This window comes from Salvelinus fontinalis, chromosome 2, assembly GCF_029448725.1.
Source record: "Salvelinus fontinalis isolate EN_2023a chromosome 2, ASM2944872v1, whole genome shotgun sequence".
In the NCBI taxonomy this organism is placed as follows: domain Eukaryota; kingdom Metazoa; phylum Chordata; class Actinopteri; order Salmoniformes; family Salmonidae; genus Salvelinus; species Salvelinus fontinalis.
In genome coordinates, this window is record NC_074666.1 from 76,041,815 (window position 1) to 76,069,410 (window position 27,596).

At 47.2% G+C, this 27,596-nt stretch overlaps 1 protein-coding gene across 2 annotated transcripts in view; it reads right to left on the reverse strand.

Moving 5' to 3' along the window:
- Nucleotides 1–1,207: 1,207 nt before the first annotated feature.
- LOC129826328 (mucin-12-like) overlaps nt 1,208–27,596 on the reverse strand; it is a 28,165-nt gene continuing 1,776 nt past the window's right edge. Inside the window, exons 2-5 of one of the 2 annotated variants that reach the window (XM_055886936.1) lie at nt 15,210–15,921; nt 14,783–14,870; nt 6,115–6,341; nt 1,208–5,912 (exon numbers count right to left, since the gene is read on the reverse strand). In XM_055886936.1, coding sequence (XP_055742911.1) covers nt 2,197–5,912; nt 6,115–6,341; nt 14,783–14,870; nt 15,210–15,831 — 4,653 coding nt within the window. In that variant the 5' untranslated portion in view covers nt 15,832–15,921 and the 3' untranslated portion in view covers nt 1,208–2,196. Of the gene's footprint in view, nt 5,913–6,114; nt 6,342–14,782; nt 14,871–15,209; nt 15,927–27,596 lie in introns of both variants that reach the window. The other variant, XM_055886927.1, reaches the window with a different exon arrangement.

Here is a 27,596-nt window from a genome sequence, read left to right on the forward strand (position 1 = left end):
ATAAGGGGTAAAGGATAACGATCACATGACTAGGAGCAATTAATCTCCCCTGCCTCTATGATCTGGCATTTAACCACCATTAATCCAGATGTGAATTGACACATCTAAAAATGTCCCAGGGAAATATCCCCACACAAAGGCTAGATTTTGATAACACGAGAATTAACATGCAAGACCTGACAAGCCAGGGACGAGACAAAGAAAATGGGGAACAAGGGATTATTAACCATTTTACTTAAGAACTAAATCATAAACTACTCTGATGAAAAAGTTTTTGACCAACCATATAGCTTCTTCATATGTACACCTGACTGCTTTGAAAAGCATTCTATCCCACATCAAAAATCAACTCAGCCAATACAAGGATGCCCCTGGGACCTGCTCAGCTAATTACAAAAACGTGTACCTCAACACTGACCATGCCTTAATCAAGGGCAGCCATGGTGTCCCAACAGACACGTACAGTACTATACATGCAACAGAGCGTTCCCAAAGCAACATCATGAGAGACACCTGTATGTTCATGATAGGCCTACTGTGCAAAACGCCAAATCTGGCCTTTTAAAAATTTTAGGAAGCCCATAACGGTGCAGAAGATAGGAGAGGAGGAACAAGGGATGCTCTGATTTCAGGACCGACAAACACAGGGATCCAAGGGTTTTCCTGTCTGGGTTTAGCAGGAGCAGGCAGGATGGAGTCAGATCTCTCCTCCGCTTCAGCTTCTTCTTAAGACACATTCAGGTGGGTGTGGGGTAATGCCAGTATGTTTGTGTGTGTGTGTGTGTGTGTGTGTGTGTGTTGGGTGGAGCATTGGGGAGGATACAGGCAGGTTTGAGCAGGCTTCACGTCACAGAGGATGTAAAACCTTCAGGACATACAGTAAAGGGACCCAGGAGCAGGAGTCTTCCCTGGTGTCTGTTTGGGGAGTACCACCTACCAAGGACATTTACAAATGTGGTGTTGGTCTGTGTTGAATCCACGGAGGTTAGAGAGAAACATATACATGCTGGAAGACAGGGTATGGGACACCAGGTGGATTGCCTCCTAACCAAAATTCCATTGCGCATCAACACCATTCCACAGATAAAACTTCACTTCCTGATGGGAAGTGATTCCCATGGTGAGGTCATTTAAATACATCAAACTGACGTAGACAACAATTGAGACATGCTACGCTAATGGGAAATAACAAGAAACAGGAACAACGTGCCTTGCAATGATGTTTAATGGAATTTTGAAAAACCTACTTAGCATGAACCATTCATTTATGAACATCCCTACTGTATAATGGTTTAAACAGATACAATTTCAATGTTAGTACATGCAAGTTGAACTATCCAATATCACTAAAAGCGTTTCAGTGAGAAAAGCGTTTTCAGTGAGCGTCATTCTAAATGCTGAGGAATGAAGTTATTTTTCCCACAAATAGTTGTTAGTTGGTTCTGAAGCACAAATGATCAACTAAGAGGCATGAAGCATGACCACTTAAAACAGATGCCTCAAAACACACTGTACATGACAACGTTACTTGCCATGATAATCTATGCAGGGAGAGGCAAACTTCCTGTAGCGCAAATTAAAACTAGACAAACTTCAAATCGAACACTCTGTAAGCGAGGAAAGCCATGTTAAATATCTAGCCTTCATTCGATACTAAAATGGTGTTGAAAACAAGAAGACAAACTTGCAAAAAGAGAGAGTAGGACTATCTCTATGGTGCAGGATAAAATGGAGCGTGTAACATAGGGGAGAGGCAGGACCGGGTTTCAACAAAACAAGTAAAAAAAAAAGAATTGACATTTGTTTGGTAAAAACAGTAGGATAAATACACATGTAGGTAGAGTCCATTCTCGTTTTACTCCTCCTTTTCTTTTAAGAGCTTTGTCCCAACGGACCAGTCAGTCAATACCCCCTCAGGGGTTATGGAGTACGCAGTGTTACTTAAAAAGAACATTCTAATAGAAAATGGTAGCTAGTAGCTATTGTACATAAAGTAGTGCCATACATTCATAACCATAATAGTAGTATGAAAGAGGGAGGCTTCACTGATCTACAGTCTTTCGTTCCCCTTGCCTTTTTTTGTTTCCTACCATCATTTGCTTGTTTTTCTAAACCATCTAACCGACCTCGAGAGAAAAACTAAGAACAACAAGGGGGAGGGGTGCGAGGGAGAAGGTGCATTCCAGGGGTAGGGACTTATACATTACCTGCCAGAAAGCTATCAGTCTTATCGCATATAGCAGAGTAGTAGGGTGGCTGGCCCTCGCTGGCCTGCCCGGCATGCTGGGGCCCCAGGCGGAGGGAGTCCTCCAGGGTGTTGGCCTCCTCCAGGTCGTCAGCATCCATCTTCCCCCCCAGCATGTAGTGGTGCTGGTCCCCAGGCTGGCCCAGGGGCAGCAGGTCTACAGGGCCTCCCAGCAGCTCGTCTGACTGGGCGGCCGCTGCAGGCAGGGTCAGCTCCTTGATGAGGGAGGGGTCCTTGGCCTCCTCGGGCAACTGGTCCTCGTTCTCCAGGGAGAAGATGCCGGGGCTCTTACCGCAGCTCTCGGCAGTGGAGTGGGCGTTGGAGTTGGACATGGTGCAGTCAAAGCCGTAAGACGCCACCGAGTTGGCAGACTGGGGCGTGCCGCCACCCCCGTCCTCCTCTCCTTCTCCGGCCGGCGCCTCCACCACCTCCTCTTCCAGGACAGGCAGGATACAGGCGGACGGTGGGCTGTCGAACTCAGCACTGTCCTCCATGGTGACGGGGACATCTGGGTTGTTGATCTGCATCTCACCCTCCGTGTCACTGGCCTCGTCTCCCGAGGTGGAGGGGGAGGAGGGGGCAGAGGCGGGGGCAGTAGGAGGGCCTGCTCCCAGGACCTCGTCAGCAGGGAGCGTCTCAGCCTCCTCCTCCTCGTCACCTCGCTCCAGATGGATGCCCAAGTCCTGCTCCAGGTCAGGCTGCACATTGGATGGCACGGGGGTCTGCTGCTTGTCAGAGCGTGACTCCACCCCGGAGCTGCTGTCATAGTCACGGAGCTCCTCGGGAGTGCTGGTTTCACTGCTGCTGTGGACGGCCAGGGCCGTGCCACTTAGGGTGCTGGACTGAGACATGCCCACAGCAGGGGGCCCTGGGGGAGCAGAGGCCTCCACTGGGGCGGAGCTCTCCATCTCCTCAGGGGCAGACTGGGGCTCTGAGGGCTGCTCTGACTGGAGCATCAGAGAGGGGGCACTGAGATCCAACCAGGCCTGGGCAGAGGACTGGGTGGGCGTCTCAGGGCCGTCAGCCCCGTGGTCAGACAGGGGGCTGGAAGCGGTGTGGGGGGAGGAGAGGTGGGGCTGGGCCCAGGGGTCAGTGAAGGGGTTTGTCTGACCCCAGGCTGAGGAAGGTGGGATGGGCGAACGGTTGAGGTTATCCAAGCGGTCCTCCTCTGTGTAGTCGTCCTCGTCTGCGTTCCCACAGCTCTCCAGTCCACTCTCCGTCACCCCTTCGCTGGGCATCTCCACATCTTCATCATCCTCCTCCTCATCCTCCTGCTGACACACCTTCCGGTGGTCCACTGCCCGCTCTGAGCTCAAGTCCATATCATCAACATCAACTCGCTCCTCCTCGTTGGCCAGGGTCTCCACATCTGGGGAGCACATGAAGGACCCTTCTCCCTCGGAGCCCTTGAGGCTGGAGTCTACCAGAGCATAGGAGCTCTGGGTACCCTGCAGCAGGCCCGTGTGCTGGATGCTCCTAATCTCTGACGACCCCTGCAGGCGGCTGCTCACATCCTCAGAGTCCATCCCTGACAAGAGGTCATCCCCATGCCAACTGGTGGCACCACCGAAGCCTGCAGGCTTTGCCTCCTCAGAGGGCTGAGAGCTACTCATGTCAAACAGTGATGTCGGCTTGCACACTTTCCTATCCTCTTCCTCATCCTCATCTTCCTCCTCCCGCTCCTCGTTGGCCAGGGTCTCCACATCGGGGGAGCACATGAAGGCCCCTTCTCCCTCGGAGCCCTTGAGGCTGGAGTCTACCAGAGCATAGGAGCTCTGGGTACCCTGCAGCAGGCCCGTATGCTGGATGCTGCTAATCTCTGACGACCCCTGCAGGCGGCTGCTCACATCCTCAGAGTCCATCCCTGACAAGAGGTCCTCCTCATGCCAACTGGTGGCACCACCGAAGCCTGCAGGCTTTGCCTCCTCAGAGTGCTGAGAGCTACTCATGTCAAACAGTGATGTCGGCTTGCACACTTTCCTATCCTCTTCCTCATCTTCCTCTTCGTTGGCCAGGGTCTCCACATCGGGGGAGCACACGAAGGCCCCTTCTCCCTCGGAGCCCTTGTGGCTGGAGTCTACCAGAGCATAGGAGCTCTGGGTACCCTGCAGCAGGCCCGTATGCTGGATGCTGCTAATCTCTGACGACCCCTGCAGGCGGCTGCTCACATCCTCAGAGTCCATCCCTGACAAGAGGTCATCCCCATGCCAACTGGTGGCACCACTGAAGCCTGCAGGCTTGGCCTCCTCAGAGGGCTGAGAGCTACTCATGTCAAACAGTGATGTCGGCTTGCCCACCGTCCTCTCCTCTTCCTCCTCCTCATTGTCATCATCTTCGTTGATCTCCTCATCTGCCTTCTCCACTGCCTCCTCCTGGTCCTGAGAGGGAGAGACCAGGACCTCTGAGGTCAACTCATCCATGGGCTGAGACATCATGCTGAACGCAGGAGGGGCTGAAGAGGAGGGCATGAGGAGGTCCTCCTGCTGCTCATCTGGCTGGACCTTCCCCTCCTCCTGGATCGGGCTCTGTGGAGACATGGCAGACTGGTTCTGGGCCCAGGAGTCTGGCTGGAATATCACCTCCTCCTGGACCGGGCTCTGTGGAGCCATGGCAGACTGGTTCTGGGCCCAGGAGTCTGGCTGGAATACCACCTCCTCCTGGACCGGGCTCTGTGGAGCCGTGGCAGACTGGTTCTGGGCCCAGGAGTCTGGCTGGAATACCACCTCCTCCTGGACCGGGCTCTGTGGAGCCATGGCAGACTGGTTCTGGCCACAGGGGTCTGGCTGGAATGTCACCTCCTCCTGGACCGGGCTCTGTGGAGCCATGGCAGACTGGTTCTGGGCCCAGGAGTCTGGCTGGAATACCACCTCCTCCTGGACCGGGCTCTGTGGAGCCGTGGCAGACTGGTTCTGGGCCCAGGAGTCTGGTTGGAATACCACCTCCTCCTGGACCGGGCTCTGTGGAGCCATGGCAGACTGTCTCTGGGACCTGGGTTCAGGCTGGACGTGCATGTCCAGCAGAGCAAAGGCATTCTGGGGCTCCCTGACCGGGGACATGGGCCCAGTGGGAGAGCATGGAGGGGACATGACCGTGGTGCCCAGGGGAGACACTATGTCTGCTGGCTCGTCCAGGTGGACCAGGTCCAGCTGACCTGACAACTGAGAGATAAAGGCCTCTGGGGCCTCCTCTGGCTGGCTGGCCGGAGGGGGCACAGTCTCCTTCTCCTCTGGGACTGCAGCCACCACTGCTTCTTCCGAAGTTGCCATGGAGACTACAGCAGCCGAGGAAGCTGCAGCTATGGCGGCAGCAACAGCGGCATCCTGTGTCTCACCAGCTTCAGTCGCGGGCTCTGCCGCCGTTGTGGGTTTGGGGCCACGCTTTACTGCCATGGGGGTGTTGCTGCCCACAGTCTTCTTAGGGGTGGAAGCCTTCCCTGCTGGCTTGGTACTAGGGGTCTTGGGGCCAGCACTGACATCCTTTGAAGGCGTGGGCTTGCTTGGCGTCTTCTTGGTGTCTGCGGCCTTGCTGCTGGCAGCCGGCTTCTTGGGGGTGGAGTCTGGCTTGGACGCGGAGGCTGATTTGGGAGTCTCAGGTTTGGTGGACTTGGCTGGTGAGGTGCGAGTGAGAGGAGCCGCTGCAGGCTTCTTGGTGGCTGATTTGGTAACATCTAGAGGAAAAGTATAACACAGGCAGACGTTTGTGAAGAGGAAAAGGACAAGGGTTGGAAACTTAATTATGACGAACAAATGATCTAATATTTAATAGATATATTTTGAAAAATGTAACATGTAATGCTAGTAATAAAAAGCTAAAAGCTTTGTAAAATTGGATTTTATTTTAATTTAACCAAAACTGATGTCCCCTCTTACCTTTCTTGATGGGAGTTGCAGTTTTTGAGGGCTGTGATGTCGGGGTCCGTCCAGCAGAGGGTGTTGTAGAGCCGGCTTTGGCAGAGGCTGGTCTGGGGGTGGTGGAGGTGGTTTTAGCCGTGGGGGTGCTAGGCTTGGCTGTGGGTGTGGAGCTCTTGGCTGTGCTGGCTGTGGCTGGCCTGGCTGCAGCAGAGGCAGGGCGAGATCCTGGAGCAGCAGTGGCAGGCCTGAGGGAGAACAGCAGAGCGGTGGGGGTCAGAATCACTTAGCACGGCTTTCAAACCAGGGGGGGACATCAGTTTTGTGGTCATCTACCAGACACCATGAATCAGTATTTCTGTAGAGGTGATAAAATATCGAAATGGAGACATGACTGCTAGTGCTATTTATATAAATAAAGTGACACCAAATTAACACCAATGTTTAAACAGACTCATTTGCATCGTCAAGCGAACGTTAGGTCCCTTGAGTTCCACATGCTGGTAACCCCTGGGCCATAAATCGCAGAGCAAGAGGCCCTGTCGACTGGATTCACAAGTCATTCTGTTAGTCACTTCTACAGCCCTGCCAGACACTAGACTTCCTCAGGAACACAGCACAGAGAGGTCATAAACCAAGTGATGACGGAGAAAACACAACAAGAACATGCGAGGACGAAGAGGAGTCAACTTCCATTCACTCCTTGTCTCTTCAATGCCTGGAGTGGCTGGCCCCGACAGGGCACTAATACAGTAACTCACCCAGTCAACCCAGTCATCACAACACCCTGAGGCATCTGAAGCAGTGCAGTCTGGGAGATGAGTCACACCACGCATACAGTGGAGCCCCCCACTGCCAAGCCCACCCCCATCTCCCATCTCCATCCTCCTCCCTGCTACATCCAGCCCACCTCTCCTGACATGAGGGTAATGTGCACTCTGGTCAAGTAGCTTCCACATCAGGCCAGTGCAAAGTAACCGACATGCAGTGACACAGTCGTGAGATCTGGTTAGCCTACGCTGCACTGCACCACCGCCTCTAAATAAAGAACAGAGTTAGCATCGGCGGCGGGGAGAGGGAAGATCGCTGGGGTCACGTTCATCTTTAATTCAGACGGAGCACAGAAATAACTTGTTCAAATCCCTGTTGGAACTATGGATGGAGTTAAAAGCATATTTTATTGTACAAGATCAAACGCTGCCAGTTTTTACATGGCAAGGAAACCCCGAGAGCCACGCACAGCCTGTCAAGTGTAGGCCTGATGGAACACACTGCCTGTCTGGTAACATCTAGCCTCGACATGATGTCCACTGGACACTCGCAATGGATTACAACCATGCACAGCTTCCTTCCCTGTACAGTAGGAGTTGTCATAGGTAGAGAATGAAAAGGTGAAGAGGGAGGGAACCAGCTGATGATCCTGTTGTACCAAAACAAGAGACCGCCTGTTATTACTCTAACGATGAGAGGGATTACAAGCTCATGTTAATGATATTGTTTGGTGTGGTGATGTCTAGACTAAGGCTTCTTATGAAGCATTAACAGCCTAGGTCATGGTACAAAAAGGCCATTGTTTCTATCCAGAGTTGTATCACAAAAACTGGCCCTTTTCTCTATTAGTATGCGTGATATAACCTAGTCCAGGAGAAGAGCTTTTTAATTGGCTGTTGGCTGACCCGTCAACTGATTAACTACAAGCCAGCAGAACGTGACATTCAGTGTGGTTTCCTCAGGTATCAATCTGACAGGTATCAATCTGACAGGTATCAATCTGACAGGTCTAGACGTAAATGAGGACACACTGAAAAGAAAAGTAACGTGGTAAAATTCTAAGTTTAGGAGATTTGTAAAAGTGTGTGCTGACAGAAAAAATGGAATTAAAGATTAGAAAATAATTACAGGACGAAGTGAAGAGAAGGTAGAGAGAATGCAGGAGAGATTATGACTGAGTATTTATCTGAATCTGTGTGACGAAAGGAATATGGCTAATCCAAAATGACAAGATGACTTAGTTTATCTAGGGAAGCAAGGCAGATTAGCGGGCCATCGTCAAAGGCAGTAGGAGAGAGGGAGCGAGAGAAAGTGCTCATCCGATTACACGTCATTAACCTTCTATCATTGTCGCTTCTCAAATAGGTCCGGTCACTGTTGTAGGAGCCAGTGCGGCCGTTATAGAATAATGGGGAATGGTCGAACAATAATAAAAAGACAGGCAGGATGTGTTACAAAATAATGACATGCTTCTCGGCAGTTAGGCACAATGAAAAGGCTCCACTGAGGCATTACAGTGTAATGATGCTTGAATTGTTAAGCTTTTTTTATTTTTATTCTCTAATTAAGATCACTGTCACCCAAATGACCGAGGCAGTGTTGACCATGTTAGACTCGTGAGTCTAATGGCTTGCAGTTGCACACAATGAAGGAAAATTGCTGTGCATTGTTTCTCAAACTTGCCGAAGGCCTTGCCATTGGGAACATCATCACACATTGGGGTTAAAGAAAATGTAGAGAAAAAGCCTATAAATTCACTGAAGCTTAAAGAATAAGCGCAGAGACAATTAAAGTAGCCTGAGGTTTTTAAAATATAACATTTTAGTTTCATTACGCATTCTGGAACGATGTGGAACTTTGTGGTGATTAACATAAAAATCAGGTTGCCCGTGTGCCTTCGCGTGGCAAATCAAAGTGGGGCTACGATTAAGTCAACGAGATGCATAAGCAAGGCTAGTGCCTCCCCTGCAGCAGAGCTAACAGCAAAGAGCCAGCTACCATGGGGACGGACCTCCTCCCAGGGAGACAGCTGGCATATTAGAGATGATGCCATTTTAATTCAGCAGAAAGGCTGGGAGGGACACTTTACCCTGGTTAAAAGGAGGGGATTCTACCTCCAGGACATCCACACAAGGCTTCAGATATGGGAACACCACAGGAATCTCACTCTAACCCAGGAACAAAAGGTATCAGTCCTTCGCTTGCAATTTCCCAGAGAAATTCACCAGGTAGTTAGTTGCCTTGGAGCTAGAGAGATCCTTATACTGCCGCATCAGCACGAAAGAGGGGCTTTGAGCGAAAGGATAAGAAATTACACAGGGTGCCGCCTTACCCTGATAAACCAGCTATAGCTGGCTTTTTGGTTGGTTCTGCTTGAGGAAAATAAGGTTTAAAAATAAATTAGATATCAAAAAGGACAGTCAACCTACTGAAGATGGAGCTGAGGTGTCGAGTAAAAGTAAAATGGTTTCCATCTCCTAGCAGTAGAGGGACAAAGAGGAACCCAGTGAGAGAACAAAGAGCAGATAGAGCCTGGTGGGTGGGTGACGATGCAGATCCCTGTATGACAGAACAGGGCTGTATGAGTGTGGTGAAGCAGAGGCCTATAGAACCACTGCCTTCCCAGAGAGCACTCTGCAACATCCATCACGTCTGCCACACTTCCAGAGCATGAGCTCACACCCCCGTTGCCACCAGATCCTTTAAGTGATTAGGTCTGCTGCTGCACCTCCCATAAAACCATGGCAATGGGAGACTGCATCACAGAGTGGTCTGTCTGTCACACCCACAGCCCAGCAGGAGAGGAGATTTACAGCCTGCACAACTGGCCTGCTTCATATTTTACACGATTGGCACAGCTATATTACACTGTACACTACTGGCACAGCTATATTACACTGTACACGACTGGCACAGCTATATTACACTGTACACTACTGGCACAGCTATATTACACTGTACACGACTGGCACAGCTATATTACACTGTACACGACTGGCACAGCTATATTACACTGTACACTACTGGCACAGCTATATTACACTGTACACTACTGGCACAGCTATATTACACTGTACACTACTGGCACAGCTATATTACACTGTACACGACTGGCACAGCTATATTACACTGTACACGACTGGCACAGCTATATTACACTGTACACTACTGGCACAGCTATATTACACTGTACACTACTGGCACAGCTATATTACACTGTACACGACTGGCACAGCTATATTACACTGTACACTACTGGCACAGCTATATTACACTGTACACTACTGGCACAGCTATATTACACTGTACACTACTGGCACAGCTATATTACACTGTACACTACTGGCACAGCTATATTACACTGTACACTACTGGCACAGCTATATTACACTGTACACTACTGGCACAGCTATATTACACTGTACACGACTGGCACAGCTATATTACACTGTACACGACTGGCACAGCTATATTACACTGTACACTACTGGCACAGCTATATTACACTGTACACTACTGGCACAGCTATATTACACTGTACACTACTGCCACAGCTATATTACACTGTACATGACTGGCACAGCTATATTACACTGTACACTACTGGCACAGCTATATTACACTGTACACTACTGGCACAGCTATATTACACTGTACATGACTGGCACAGCTATATATTACACTGTACACGACTGGCACAGCTATATATTACACTGTAAACGACTGGCACAGCTATATATTACACTGTACATGACTGGCACAGCTATATATTACACTGTAAACGACTGGCACAGCTATATATTACACTGTAAACGACTGGCACATCTATATTACACTGTACATGACTGGCACAGCTATATATTACACTGTAAACGACTGGCACAGCTATATATTACACTGTACATGACTGGCACAGCTATATATTACACTGTACATGACTGGCACAGCTATATATTACACTGTACATGACTGGCACAGCTATATTACACTGTACATGACTGGCACAGCTATATATTACACTGTAAACGACTGGCACAGCTATATATTACACTGTACATGACTGGCACAGCTATATTACACTGTACACGACTGGCAGCCTACTGCTCTATTACTGTTCAGTACAGCAGGACAAGGGAGAGAGAACCACCACCACCTCTTCTCCTAGCCTTTCATGGCTTCCTCCAAATTCACAGACCACCACCGATGCCCCTTACTCAATATAGGCCCAACAATGCACTGTTCATTTTATTTCCCCTTTATTTAAACAGGAAGGCCAGTTGAGAACAAGGTCTCAAGCCATGACGTGCAACATGTTCAGCTACACACTACACCCCTCCCCCATCCCCCCAGTCACACTGGGTAAACACCATTAAATAACATTGTATTTGTCAGTGTACAGCAGGTATAAAAGGTGCAGTGAAATGCTTATGTGCTAGCTTCCTCAACAACGCAGTACATTAATCAATACCAGAGTCAAGTCAAAAACAACAACAGAAGTAATAAATAATACCAGAAAACAATGAAAAAAACAACAAAACAAAAAAACACTAAAATAAGACTTGTTGGCTAGGCGCTAGCAACAGGGCAACGATCGTTGGCGCTATTTTGTTATTCGACTACATGCACACATACAACGTGCTGATTAACATATACAGCCTCCCAGAAATACAGGCCTGCACAGCATATACACAACACCAGCATACGCATGCAAGCAAACCCACACCCAATGAGAAATGGCGCTGCATGATGTCATCTCAACTATGACTCAAAAACACACATACCTTCCCCCACACCACCCACTGTGTCCAACACTACATAATGACTTTTCAGCATACACTAAATCAGACCCAGAGGTTTCCTGTCACAAGCTATAGAGCTAACTTTATACAGACAATCAGTATCAAACAGCAGACATGCACACAGAGAGTACAAACACAGCCCTACAACAGTGTTGGCTTGAGCAAATGTGTGCACACCTCATCACACAGCCAAATTGGTACTGTAAAAACAATAGCACACACACACACCGTGGCCAAACAGTGTTCACACCTCTACTACACCCACCAACCCGGATGTAGTGACAGGTATTAAGTGCTACTGTAAAAGGAGAGGTGGAAAACTGAGAAATCGTGTGCTGCTGCAGACTAGTCATTTCACACACATATTTTCAGCTGCCGCCGACAAAGTCTGAGGTTGAACTTCAGAATCAATCTGAGATGTGTCCCCAGCAGACTGGATCTAGTGTTGAGGGGTCACAGCAGTGAGACTAAAACAGAACAAAAAGCGGAACAGTTTCAGGACAAACAGAACACAGACCGGATTTGCTAAATGTCAACGGAACCAAAACAAAACAGCCATGATGCGTAGGGCTGCTACAACTATTGTATAATTGTGTCACCGACAATTATGAGCAATATCCAGGAACAAAAGAATCATCATAATCATATTAATATCGTCATTTTAGGTGAAGGGGGATTCAACTTCATATTCCAAGTATACAGGGAGTGTACAAAACATCAGGAACACCTTCCTTTTGCCCTCAGAACAGCCTCAATTCGGCGGGCATGGACTAGAAAGTGTCGAAAGCTTTCCACAGGGATGCTGGCCTATGTTAACACCAATGCTTCCCACAGTCTTGCCCATTCACCCTCTGAATGGAACACATACACAATCCATGGCTCATTCATATCAAGGCTTAAGAATCCATCTTTAACCTGTAACCACCATCTTTAACCTTTAACCTACACAGATTGAAAGGGAGGAGACAGGTGACCTCAATAAGGGATCATAGCTTTTACCTGGACAGTGTCATGGAACGGTGTTCCTAATGTGTGGTACCCCATAGTGGACCCAATAGCAGTTTGTTATTTTTACATGAATTGGGTAAAGTTGGTAGCTTAATAATTTTACGACAAAACTGCATGGTTGGGAGAGAAGTTCCAAGTGGTCAAAACCAGAGTCCTATATTTATAACGGACACCATGTTAATACCTTTGAGCATTTCATTTATCCATTCATGATGAGAATTTGGAATCTTGTACATAGCATTGTTTAAAATTCAGATGGGGAGCTATTACGGCTGCCATGGAACGCAGGGTTATGTAAATGCTGCATAATATGCATAAACTTCCATGTCCAAACTTTTAAAATATATGGCTCTGTTAAAAACCCTTTGTTTGTGAGACAGGAGTGTCACCAAAGCTGTGTCGTATTCATTAAGTATCTCGTAGGACATTTTCAAAAATGCAAAACATTTGTTCTATAAAAATCACAATTAAGACAACCATGGCCATTTGCATGACATTTAGCCTACTGGTTATTCTATAATTGTCACAGCCATAATGATGTGATTCAGTCAAATTAGATTTAGGCCATTTGTAGCTGTAGGATTGTAAAAAATATATACATTTGCTTTCCAATCTTTTCTGTCTGATAAGAAAGAAAATCTCCTGAGAGAGAACTTGAATAAATTGAGGGACGAAATGAGTATTGTGTGTGAGAGAGTCAGTGGTCTCCGTGAGCAGGGAGACAGGCGGTGTCTGATATGCCAGAACGTATCCACTCTGCACTCATCTGATACAGACATGCATTAAAAAGAGGGAGCAGGAAGGGAAAAGGGATACATCTAATTACAGCAGAGATTTATGACCCTGTCACAGTCTATTACCCCCCAATGCAGGCTGGCTGGGTACACAACGCTCACTGCACCCATCAGCCACCACGCTATCTCCCTCAGCCATATGTTGCACAATGCAAAATGAACTGTTTTGTTCCGTAATGCATGGATTAAAGTTCTCGCTTACCTCATAGTTTAACTTCACCAGAGATTGTCGCACTCGCAAAAAAATGCTAAATCGCTATCTGTTGACTAGTATGTACTCGCTAGATCCTGTTAGATTGTTGGAGGGGGAGCTATGAAAAGTAAGGAACTATGTATGTAAGAGACCACAGTTCCCTTGGTACACAAACAACACAGAAGGGGAAAGGGGGTTGGGTGGGGGGAGTGAGGGCCTATTCAAAGAACAGCCAAACACCTTAGGACATCCCCGATCATCCTCCCCTCTTCACAGACAACAGGCTTGTTGAGCCACCTCGCAGGACCCATGACTCTCTGGAGTTGCTCCCTGGGGTTACGCTCGTCTCTGCTGGAACGCCACACAGCGTGACTCAGGTACTGTCTGGGCCTAATCTGACCTGATTCTACTCACTGCCAAACAGAGGTCCAAAACAGCCTGTTCTGTCTCCTGGAGTTGGTTATTATTTATTCTGAGGGGTGCAGACTAATCTCTGGGTGCGATTTGCTAACCCAAAACAGCGCTGCGAGACCTGGCTCAGAGTGACTGCTGGCCTACTTCTGAGGACTTCTTAAAGCCCCTCTCTGTGTAGGGACATTGTGCCCGTTTCTCCAGTGTGTTTTTAACCAGTCCCTTTCAGCCTGCAACATTCCCAAATGAAGCAACTGGCTTCTCAGTGGCAACTGGAGCGTTACGCTGAATCTATTAAAACAATTCATTACTGCTGTTGTAGTTGCACATGTATTGGGGCGGCAAGTAGTCTAATGGTTAGAGCGTTGGACTAGTAACCGAAAGGTTGCAAGATCGAATCCGTGAGCTGACAAGGTAAAAATCTGTCGTTCTGCCCCTGAACAAGGCAGTTAACCCACTGTTCCTAGGCCGTCATTGAAAATGTGAGAATTTGTTCTTAACTGACTTGCCTAGTTAAATAAAGGTAGAATACAAATAAAACAGTGAATTGAAGTCGGCATCAAACAAAAGGCTGCCCAGCTAGGTACAGACAGACAATCAGCTTTTGCCTGAAGTGAGGACCAATTACATACAACTGCCTACTATGTTATCTACACACTCACAGTCTCTCCCCAGGGGAGGGGCTACGAGCTCTACACCAATGGTTGGCCTACCTGGTTGTCTTGGAAACAGGAGGCCTATCAGACTTGGGAGCAGCGGCAGTGCTGGGCTTGGAGGTAGCTGCAGAGACAGGCCGGGGAGCTGGGGAGATGAGATATGGGAAGGTGAGGAAAGAGGGAAGGACAAAGAGATAGATATACAACATGAGTAAGATTTTTTTCATTTGTAAGACATAACATTTCCTGAGGATGTATTTCTATATTTGTTGCAGTCATTCCAGCGTGTCATACATCTTCAACTGAATCCATCTGGATGTGCTGTATGCCAGCCTTCACAATACAAAACAGTACAATGTCATACTTTGCCTCAGGGAAAATGTACATTTGCTGTGTACAGAAGACAATTGGCAACTGATGACAAATGCAAGGCTTCACGTAGCATTCAGTGACTGAAAATGACTGGTCCTAAATGTTAGCCTACCTGTGGGCTTCTTAGCAGCGGTGGTGGTGGCTTTGACACCATTAGTTGGCGCCGCAGGTGTCTTCTTTGCTGCTGTTCCTGTGGTGGCCTTCACCCCGTTGGTGGCAGCAGGAGCCGACGTAGGGCGGGTGGTGCCCGCTGGCTTCTTCTCACCAACCTTGGCGCTGGTCTTAGTGGTAGGGGCAACGGCTGTGCCTACGGGCCTCTTGGGCGTGGTCTTCTCTGGGGCTCCAGTGGTGGTCTTCTTGGCCACTCCGTTGGCATGTGGCTTGGAAACCCCGTTGGTCAGTCGGCTCTGGGCGGTGTTGGGTCGAGACCCTGGTCCGGTCGTGGTCTTAATTGTGGTGGTGGTCCCAGGCTTTGTCTTAGCAGCGGGGGCCTTGGTCTTGGCTTTCGGGTCTGCTGCAGCCTTGCTGTTCCCCGTCTTGGTGGGGGCCACCTGGGCTGGCTCTGGATGAGGCTCTCCCTGCCCCATCTCTCCCTGCTGGCCAACTCCCTCCGTCTGAGGTGCCGGCGCAGCCTGGTTAGGCTCCTCTCCCATCGCAACTGGCTCGTTTACCGGATCGGCGTCCAGTGCTTCCATTGGCTCCATCGCTGCCGTGGCAACCCCATCCGGTTTCATCTCCCCTCAGTCCTGGCTGTCCGTCTCTGCAGAGGAGGGCTGGAGAGCTTGAGACTGAAGATGGTGACTGCACTCAGGCGATGGTGGAGTCTGATCTGGCAAAGAGAAGAGAATAGTATCGTCAGGCTGTGACAAGACATGCATGACACTGAGCCTTCATATCAGCAGACGGGCCACAGAGGGATCAGATAAAGGCTTTCCTACAGACAGATATACAGACAAACACTACAAACGGCGTATGCAGAAATATTGTTTTGAAAGTAGAGCAAATGTGTTTAAGGTCAATGATCCTAACAGATTAGGAGCAGACAGAACAGGATGTGCCATTCTGCAGAGAGTTTCATTGCTAAACAACCCTGGAGGGAACTCTCTCTCACACACACACACATGATACATGTGTGACAATATATTCTTGGGGAAGAGATAGAGGACAACTATAAAAAATGATGTAGACATTCTAAATCTAAGTACAGACTCGAGGCAAAACAGAGAGTTAGCTAATCTTCTTTTTAAACATTAACAAGCCAGAGAATGCACTTGAGTGCATTATATGCTAGGTCTACATACAGAAGAGGCATCAGACCCACTAGTGTGGAAGAAGTCTTCCTTCAACTGAAGAGAGGGGAATCGCAAAAATCCCTTCCACTCCTAACAAACTGAGTCAGAAGGCGCTCTCTCTATAACATGCTCTAGTTCATCAGACAAGACCGCAAAGCTAAGAAACCACTTGCAATGGAGATGTAAAGGTCACGCTGAGGGGAAAAGACATGCATGTCAAGCATGTAAACAATGCCATAAGCACTGACTAGCAGGCAGTCTCGCTGGGGAAGTACCATAAACACAGATGCTTTGCTGTCAGGGTGGAGAGGTAAGGCCTGCAGTGTGGAGCAGAGGCCTAATAACAGGGAAACGTAAAGAGTCAGTTGTCTGACAGGACAGGAGACTTGGCTCCACGGTGAAGCAACACTGACATAGAGGAAGTGGCTTGGCCTGAGCAGCGTGGGAACAGGAGAGGGGATACAGTCTGCAAAGTTTGGAACGACAGTGCGCTGCTCGGACTCTAGAAGGCCTCTCCACTTCCACTCAGCCCCTCTCTCCCCCATACCCAGATGCTGCTGCTCCCCCTCCTTTCTAGAGGAGAGAGTATTTATACTGTCAGCTTCCTGGAACCACTCCCCACACAGCCCCCCTTTCTCTCTGCTCTCATCTCTTACTGCTCTCATCTCTTACTCATCCTCTAAAACTAAATACGTTACTGTGCCTTCCTTCATTCCCCTGCCAAACCTCCCATTTTCTCCAAGCCTTTTCCTCAACTTACCCCACCCTCGCACTCTTTCTACCCCTCTGTTCTCTGTTTGCCTTCACACAGATGGCCCGAGCAGCTGAGCAAGGCCAGAGGGGAAGCGAGAGAGAGGGAGAAGGAGAGGGAAAGCCACGGGGAGAAAATCCATACCGCAAGCAGCACACACACACACACACACACACACACACACACACACACACACACACACACACACACACAGACACACACACACACACACACACACACACACACACACACACACACACACACACACACACACACAACACAGTGGCAGTGAGAGGGGGAGGAGAGAGCCCTGCCTCAGCACACAGGGCAATCAGCTTAATTGAGTGACACACCAGTCACATTTGGAGTGAGGTGTGTGTGTGTTGGATGCAAGTGAAAGCAACAGCAACCATGTTTCACACATTTACATGTTAAGCTCAGTCCAACAGAGACGCTCTGTTCAAGAACACCTAGTCCTCACACCATGCTGCTCTGCCTATAACAGAGCTCTACACTAACATCAGACGCCTGCCCTGACTCCAACCCTTCAAAAAGAAAAACAACAAAATCCAACTCCAGATTGACACCAGGGACTCACACACGTCGATAGCCCTGACAACTCAACTAGAAAAAATAAAGTTAAATCCAATCGGTGCCTTGCTCCCTCTACCTCCCCTTCCTGTGTTCTGAACGGTTCGATTCCTGCAGTTGCTGAACAGCCAGACAGCTTGACTGTGCTTTTCCCAGCTCTGCTCTGTTGTGGTGATAAATCTCCAGCCCTCAGCCAGAGGAACACTGCTCTGCTCTTTTTCCTCCAGTGGGGAGATTACACAGCTCTAGTCTAAGGCCCTCGCCCCGTCTACATCACCCTATGTAGTAAGGAACATACAACTACGCCCAATGATACATGTGTTGGCACTGGCAATATTTTGACTGACTTTGGACAACCCTGCAATGTTGTAGTTGTCTTTGGTGAAATATTTTTGGATCCTCTTTGCAGTCATGCTTGATTAGAGATGGATGACGTTAGGATTCCCTGTTCGTAAAACATCTCAAGCTGATTCTCCACAGATGGTAGTGTGTTAGATATACTTTGTTCATTGGAGTGGGATATCAGAAGCTGTCGGCTGCTAAACGGCTAGAGGATGTGGCCTGCAGCCTAGATAGAAGATGACAAGGGTCAACCAGCTGCATCACAACCCCAAGGACGCTCGCCACCCCCCAAGAGGAGAGGAACAACTTCCTGTCCATGTTGTCTGGAGGACTCATCGTTATTTAGGGAAGCAATAAAGAGAGGAAGAGGAGTCCAGACATATGTTGTTACTGTCATGTAGTTGCATGTTTTTATTTATACATCATTAGCTTAGGTTCAGAAAGATAAATAAGTTTTCGTTTTTAAAATGTCCCATGGACAGTGATGGTTTTGATATCTTCCCAAACAGCTGCTCCATCTTATCAAACTGCATCCCACATAACATTCTCTACAAGCCTCACCAATGAGCAACACAGATACAGGGAACAAAGAACACACACACAGGTCCTGAAATACTATACACACACCACCAAGGGCAGGGGTTCACTGTCATGTCAAGGAGAAACCAAACAATAGGATGAAGGTGCGCACACACACACACACACACACACACACCTTTATCTCATTATTGTTCATCAATCATTGACAAGATGCTTAATGCACTTCAGCAGCTGACGCTAGAACACCAGCTGGGCAAAGTATGATCATCCTCCAAGAGCCATATTCAATGTAAACTAACCTGCCTCCGTGTGTCTCACAGACACCGCAGACACTTACAGGCCTATACTGATATCTGGCAGGCCTCCAACAGCACTGGGAGATCCCAGCTTTTCTGATTGCCTAGACAAACAAGCATGAGTCCTCAAATTTATTATTTAATGAGGCAAGTCAGTTAAGGACAAATTCTTATTTACAATGACAGCCTACACCGGCCAAACCCGGACGACGCTGGGCCAATTGTGCGCCGCCCTATGGGACTCCCAATCACAGCCGGTAATCAGGTCATGAGTATATTCTAACGGTAATCGCCACTTTGACCTTTTAAAAAACTGTGCAGAGTCTCAGTGTGTACACCTATACAAGCTTTTGCATATGTATGGCTGTGTTTTGGGGCATTAGGTCAATTTGTTTGATAAAACACAAATCGACAAAAACCTATTGGCGTAAATGATACATGTTCAATTCCCAATTAATGTTCCCAGCAGCAGTGGGTGGGCTAAACAGTAACTTAATGTAATCTCTCCTGGTGGCCTGTGTGTGCATGTCTAATCAGGGCCTCCCTTTGCCAGGAACAAGAGCCTGGCTACTGAAAATCACAGCGGTCAACGGCACTTATGAATCGCTAGCAATGGCAACCGCCACCGCTTTCCTAGTACACTGCTGTGTGTACATACATTCTCTGTGCCTGCATGTCCCCCAGGGTCAGCTGTAAATAGCCGTCAATGGGTGGATTGTAGCGGAAGGAAGCCGGGGCAAGCGAACAGGAGATCAGTTTAGTGTGCTTTTCCTAACGCTCCCGTAACCTTCCCTTAATGCCTAACGATAGAATTGATAACCGTGGCACCAGAGAGAGGATTCAAGAGTTAACGGTCGGGAGTCTGGTTTGAAGAGGCCAGTTTTACGGCCTTTGAACCCATCAACACACATTCATCACCACATGCTGCAAACTGGGATCCGGTGTCTTTACTCCTCGGCCAGTGTTAAGATGCCCTGGTGCCTGTGTTGACGGTATATCTCTCAGTTTAATGTTGAGACTGTGTGGCGTCGTCATTTAGAAACCACTGCTCTTATTCAACACCGCTGAGATCTCAGTTTAATGTTGAGACTGTGTGGCGTCGTCATTTAGAAACCACTGCTCTTATTCAACACCGCTGAGATCTCAGTTTAATGTTGAGACTGTGTGGCGTCGTCATCTAGAAACCACTGCTCTTATTCAACACCGCTGAGATCTCAGTTTAATGTTGAGACTGTGTGGCGTCGTCATCTAGAAACCACTGCTCTTATTCAACACCGCTGAGATCTCAGTTTAATGTTGAGACTGTGTGGCGTCGTCATCTAGAAACCACTGCTCTTATTCAACACCGCTGAGATCTCAGTTTAATGTTGAGACTGTGTGGCGTCGTCATCTAGAAACCACTGCTCTTATTCAACACCGCTGAGATCTCAGTTTAATGTTGAGACTGTGTGGCGTCGTCATCTAGAAACCACTGCTCTTATTCAACACCGCTGAGATCTCAGTTTAATGTTGAGACTGTGTGGCGTCGTCATCTAGAAACCACTGCTCTTATTCAACACCGCTGAGGTAAGTTCCACAAGGTTTCTGTTCGAAGCAAACATGTTCATTTCAGTTAAACGATTTGAAATGAACATTCCAATATGTTACAGTGAACATTAATGATTGAGGCACCACGCGCTGGCATAGGGCCAGAGGTAAACTCTAAAACAGAAACCCTGCAGCATTCCACTATTCCTCTGAGGGAGGACAGGCATACACACCAGACATGGTGCGTTGATGATCAGAACACATGAAACACTTTGTTGAATGATGCAGCATTGAGTCTACAAGCAAGTCTGGGGAATTGAGACTGTAGCAGCTGAAACCAGAATGGGTGGTACTACCAGTCTTACACAGAATAGACTACACATAGAATAAAAGGTTAGACCCATGGCAAACACTTCATTTGGGGTTGGTGCAGATGGTTCTGATACAAAAGAAGAGAAGGGAAACAGAGAAGTGCTAGAGGGCGCTACTGAGAAGACCTAAAACAGAAACTTACAGCACCGCCTCCAAAAGCTAAAATTTCCCCCCATTAATACGCTCCATCATGTATGATCTCAGAGGGAAATCTTGGCACTAAACCCTGAACAGCTGCTGTGGATGACTAATATCATCATTCATTTCAAAGTACAATTAATACATTGTGGAAAATGACAAATCTGCAAGTGTGATTAAATGTCATTCAGGAACTTACAATAGATCACATCCAAAAACACATGCTTTCCAAGGCTTCAAGAGACCTCATGAGCATCATCATCATCATAAAAGCATTACATTACACCATACTCATCATCACAGTCCCTTTCAGTGACTACCGTACACACCAGTTCATCTCTCCACTCAATTAGCAGGAAGCTTTCCCTGCATGGTACCGTCCCTCTCTCTGCTTTAATAGAAACCATTATACACTTCTGTAGCCTTGGCGCGGCTATCTAAACAGAACCCAAGAGACTGAGGGACTGATTGTTGCTGTGCGCTGCCCAGCTAAGAAAAGGGAGCCAGGGTGGTACAAAAGACGCATGACACCGTCCCAGCTGAGTCAGTGTGCTGCCTTCATCACCCTGATACTAATCGCGGCTCGCACATTCCCAAACAGGCCCGGCCAAAGGTCAGGAAGCCGCCCCTGCCCCTGCCCCACACACAAACAAACCGCTCCAAACAAAGTTTACTCCTCTCCACGGAATTCCTTCCCTAGACACGATGGGAGACAAGAAGAGATTGTAAGGCCCTTCTCGGACGTTGACGTCAGGACATGCCCGACAAATGAGGCTATGGACACTTAACTCCCCAGACAGGATCCAAATCAGCTCCTTTCTGCTCGGTCTCCTGGGCTATAGCCTACAATGCACCATGGTTTCAACCTTATGATTTCCATTGACAACTCAATGGTCTTGGTAACAGACAATGGACCAAGTAAACTCAGTTCAGGAATTCACTATTCTCTTGTTCACTGGTCTGCTGCCTGTGTCAGTCAAGGCAACATCTTGTGTGACAGACACCTGAATCACAAAACCATGTGATGTGACAGACTGTAATCCCTGTGCTCTAAAGAAGTTTAGTAGGAGCCAAAAGCAGGTTTAGAGTCTGTACCGCCATGGCACGACGGGTAGAGACTTCAAGTGAGAGAAGGGTACTATCTACATCACATGCCTTCGCTCCCGGACCCATCCGGTGAATATACTGGTCCCAAACACACACACTACCCCCCCTTTACCAGCATGCGTCACCCATCTCCCAGCCTCAGGAGACTCGGCCCCCCGGGGACAGGGAGATTAACACATGACAGAGCTTGTTAACCCTGGACAAAGAGATTTGCTAATCCTGTACGATCAGGCCGACTGTCCTCCAGCGCCGGCCCAGAGACTACCCACAGAGACAGAGAGCGCCCAGGACAGAGGCCTAGTGTGTCCCAGAAACGAAACAAAAAGACCTGGCTCCATCACAACAATGGAAAGATGGAGCCGACAACAAACAAGATCCCAACAGCGCACGGTCTAGCTACAGTAGACCGCTGAGAGGAACAGCGGGGTGGGTGTGATCTTGACCATGCCGATATTGATCGTGGGGGAGAAAGTGAGGATGTGGGCTACTCAGATGGTGAGAAGTGTCAGTGCATTAGAGAGGCAGACAGGGACCTGTTCCACTAATGGGTTCCCTTGCCTGGGGGTTACCCACCAGTGAGGCTGGTGTGGAGGGACTGAAGCAGAGGGTAATGTGTAACTTGAAGAGCAGGTCAAGATCACCTAATGACATTAGGCCAGATAGAGCCAGCTGGTGGGTTGGATCGATGACACCAGATAGGATGGAGAGGAACAAGGCAGGCATCTGGACCCGACAGCAAAACATACCCTTGAGGGTTCGGCTCTCTAGCAGCCACTCACTACTGGAACTGACTCTGGCCATAAGAGGATTATGTCCTCCTGTTTGAAGCAGAGCAGGCACGTTCCAGATGGAATCTGATCCCTCGCAGGTTGTCAACACCACCAGGGCTAACCAGGGCTTTTCAACAAAATAACAGCTAGGCTAACACCACATAAAACTGTACCTAGCCATTACCCAGAAATGTACATGGTATTTGGTGCTTGGGTCAAAAGGCTTCTTAAATAGAAATTACAGGACAATAGCATTTCAAATGACTCAAAACATCTGACAAATCTCCCCCCGTCAACTCTCATAACTGTAGCCATAATTCTGTCATCGGGAACTTTAGGCATCCATGTCATGCCAGACCGGCCCATGGTGTAGACTGGCTTCCACAGCACTGACATAATGCTGATTGAATTGGGCAGAAAAAAATGAAACACAACTGACAGTAAACAGGTGGAAACCATGGCAATACTTACAGTGCATTCAGAAAGTATTCAGACCCTTTACTTCTTCCACATTTTGTTATGTTACAGCCTTATTCTAAATATATTAAATCGTTTTCCCCCCCTCATCAATCTACACACAATACCCCATAATGACAAAGCGAAAACAGGTTTAGAAATGTTTGCAAATTACAAATAAAAAACAGAAATACCTTATTTACACAAGTATTTAGACCCTCTGTTATAAGACTTGAAATTGAGCTCAGGTCCATCCTGTTTCCATTGATCATCCTTGAGATGTTTCTACAACTTTGAGTCCACCTGTGATAAATGTAATTGACTGGACATGGTTTGGAAAGGCACACCTGTCTATATTAGGTCAGAGCAAAAACCAAACAGGTCGAAGGAATTGTCCATAGAGCTCCGAGACGGGATTGTGTTGAGGCACAGATTTGCAGAAGGGTACCAAAAAATGCCTGAAGCATTGAAGGTCCAAGAACAGTGGCCTCAATCATTCTTAAATCCTTTCTTTCACTTACTTGCTGTGCTGTTTCGTTGTTCATTTGTTCAGTCGTTTCATTCTCAACCAGGATTTCTATGGAACGCCATTTGGGTCATTGTGTGTCAAAAAGATACAAAAAGATAACACTATTTGACGTGTCAAATAAGCTTGTTGACCAATCAGGACCTGAATATGACTGCACGTCACATAATAATTTAACGGTTTCATTAATCTTTTACGTAGTTATTACACTACCATTCGTATTTCATGTGTCACAACGATTCATCGATACATATGCTATGATGCTGGTAAAGTTGTCTTGCGCACCTACAGAGCTGGCATAAAAAAAGATAGCTAGCTCATGGATGCAAACAATGTTCTTTCCCAAAAACATAGCAAAACGACAATCTGTTTCAGTAGCTATATAGTTAGCTAGCCAACTATATAGCTAGGTGTCATCACCTAAAATAACCCTAATTTATAAGACCGTTCTTATTTGATTAATGGGGGTCGGACCCATCTATGTGAAGCTAGCCACAATAAGGATTAGCCACAATAGTGGACTTTGCGTTAGCCTTCAAAATAAAAGTATGTTATTGACAGTGATGCAAATGAATACAAATAGTAGAATTATGACATATTTAGCATGATCTATTCAATTGAGGTTGGAATGTTATATAAATTCAACAAAAGACAATGTTAATCTGACAAAAATCTGTTGAAATCACACTGGATGTATTATACTTTAGAATTGCATTGGGGGGTATACTTATTTCACCGTACAGCCTTACCTATGGATTGTGAATAAATGACATGGGGTATCAGTCTACCCAGTGACACCCAGAGAATATTAGCGTCGTAGCTCTTATTGTGGGACTCTGAAACAACTGAATTGAGCCACATTCATTGTCTGCCTATGTGTATTGAACACTATTCCCGAGGAAAAACAATACTGCGTGGATGTTTTGGAGTCTGATAACGCTGAGGAGGACGTTGGGAATTGAGTAGACTGATACCCCATTTCATTTGTCCCCAATCCTTAGGTAAAGCTGTACAGTGCAATATGAATGTCAATACACACAATAGGCTGACTGGGGAGGTGATTTCTCACAGTCCCGCGATAAGAGATACAATGCTAATATTTGCATAAACTCTTCACAGTTGTGTTCTGTGGGTGTCACCGAGTAGACTGATAACCCATTTCATTGATTCACATTTCAACCTTGTTTAACATTATGGAGTCTAAATATCGCATGATTCCACCAATTGTAACCTTATGCATCACTTTCAAAAGAGGTACTTTTATTTTGAAGGCAAACCGAAAAAATCCACTATTGTGCCTAATCCTTATTGTGGCTTGCTTCACAATAGATAACCTGGTCCGGTCAAGCCTCACCAGCCAGATGAAGCTAGCTGGCTGCTTATAACCCTGTTACCCAAAGCTAACATTAAGTAGCTGGCTAGCTATTTATTTTCATGAACTGAAGTTCAATTTCAATAGGTGAACAACAAGTGGCTACCTAGCTAATACTTACTCACAGAGATTCCTAAATCATTGCTAAGAACAATGAAAATGACTGCAGTTTCTTCTGGTCATTGTTTTCAGGCTGGTTGTATTGGTGCTAGGTACCAAGCTAAAGCTAGCTACCCCAGAAGTTGCGGTCGAACAAATAATGCTTTATTACCAACACAGTATTGTAAACACATCATTCGTGGCCGGTATTTGCAGACTTTTCTGTACAGCTTTGACAGTGCTACTGATAGTAGTGGTGACGCTTGGCTTGCACGTGCAAATTCAGAACACACAACATTCTATAACAGAACTCTGTTATTTGACGTGTATCTTTTTTGACACGCAAAGACCCAAATGGCGTTCCATAGTATGTTGTGACGCTATTACTGTGCAACTCCGATAGGGCAACATCTGAAAAATAGCGCACTTGGAAGTATGTACCGGTGCTCAACCAGAGGGTGAAAGCCAACATCACGCACGACAGAGAACTGTTAATTGTCAAGGGCAATGAATTGCATTATCCTGGCAATGGATATCGCCTTTGAGATTACTCTTTCAAATGACTGCTCGATCCACACAGCATACATTGTGGGCTAGGTTGTTAGGAATACTGTGTTGCACTTATAATGCAAAATTTAATGTTGCGTCATTTTGTCATGTAACTAGGTTATATAGGTATGCACATGAGCTTTGACATCGGTTTTGCACATCGGCGTTAAACTAGACATCGGGCCGATACCGATGTTGGCATTTTTATTTAATATTGGACGATTCTGATAGATTTACTTATATATCGTGTATCCCTACTAGAAACCAGCAAGCCTTTAGTTTCTGACAGTATTAAAGATAATTTCCATGTTGAGTAAACGTTATGGCCATATCGCAGACAGGCAGCAACCACAGCAATCCAGGCAAAATTCTGAAAGTGGTGAGGTAGGCATAGCAACAGGGCTCTGAACCATGTCCATTATCCAGCGTCCCACTGGAAGAATTCAGAGCCTCAACACAGAAAATTAATTACTGCAGCTGCTGGCATATATACCCTCAAAACTGCGCAGCAACTGTCAGGACTGACAACTGTGATACCACTGAAGCAGCTATATTGGCTGGACCAATGTCCGTAGCAGAATTATCAGGCCTTTATCTGGAAAGTACACATTACAGTAGTGACGACCATGGCAAAGAATGGAGTGGCACTGCAGAAACCACTACTACAGTCCCAAGTCTGTGGTTAAAATAATCTCACGACTGCAGGCCAGTTGCCAGCTCTGACTTTATTCATAAGCGATGGTGACAGAAAGTGCCAAAGGTCATACAGTTCAGGCCACTGAGCAATAAAAGCAGTAGAGACAGCATCCAAGATGGCCGATTCATGGACCGTCTATATCCGAGTTGCATACGGTTTAATCTGACTTCTATATGGGGCCGTCTATGGGAATTGTCTTTCTGGGCCAGACATCAGTTAAACTGGAGTACCGAAGCAAGACTGTAGATGCAGTCGAAAGTGTGCTTCCAGACCGGAACCCTGGGCCTTGGTTCAGCCTGAGAGGGATCTGGTGAGTAGGGGACCAGTCCAGGGCAGGCAGAGGACACACCAATTTGAATATGTATAGTTTGGGGACGTCACTGAATCAACCTATTTAGCCTACTACGCCTGAGGGCAAGCAGAGCCACAAATTACTGTAGGCATCTATCCCTGACAGCCCATGGCATAGGTCAGAGGAAGGGCAGAGCAAAGAGAACTGTCTGTCATAAAATCACTCCAGAATGCTATGGTATGAATTCCGCATGGAATTGCATCTCTTCTGATTGTAGACATCTAAGCCCTTCTTTGGCCAACTGTTTCAGCAGGCTTACTAAAACATGTGCATGGCATTAAAGGAGAGACTTAAAATAGGTGTGATAGACAATGTAATAACCAAAATGCCTGCGGAGACATGAGTGGAAGAGGAATCCATTTTCAGCCTATTGTGAAAGGGAGGTGGGCAAGGGGAATTTGGTACCAAATGTCACAATGCTGGCACATTGGTTGAAAGTACAAAAATAACTCTCTTTTGCTAAAACAAGATAAAGGATATTGAACCTGAAATCTGTCTTATAATTTGATTCATAGACATGATAGATAATTTTTTTTTAAACGTAACAAGCCAGCAGCACTTGGGTAAAACAGGATCTACATTTAATTTCAAATGAATGCATTAGTCCCATGTCTGAGCGTGTCTCTATCTCGCTGCCTCATTCACTGGCTTGCTTTGTGAGTCAGCCATCGCTCATTAATGCACCAGAGGGTTGACTAGCATGTTGGAGCCTCTCTAAGCCA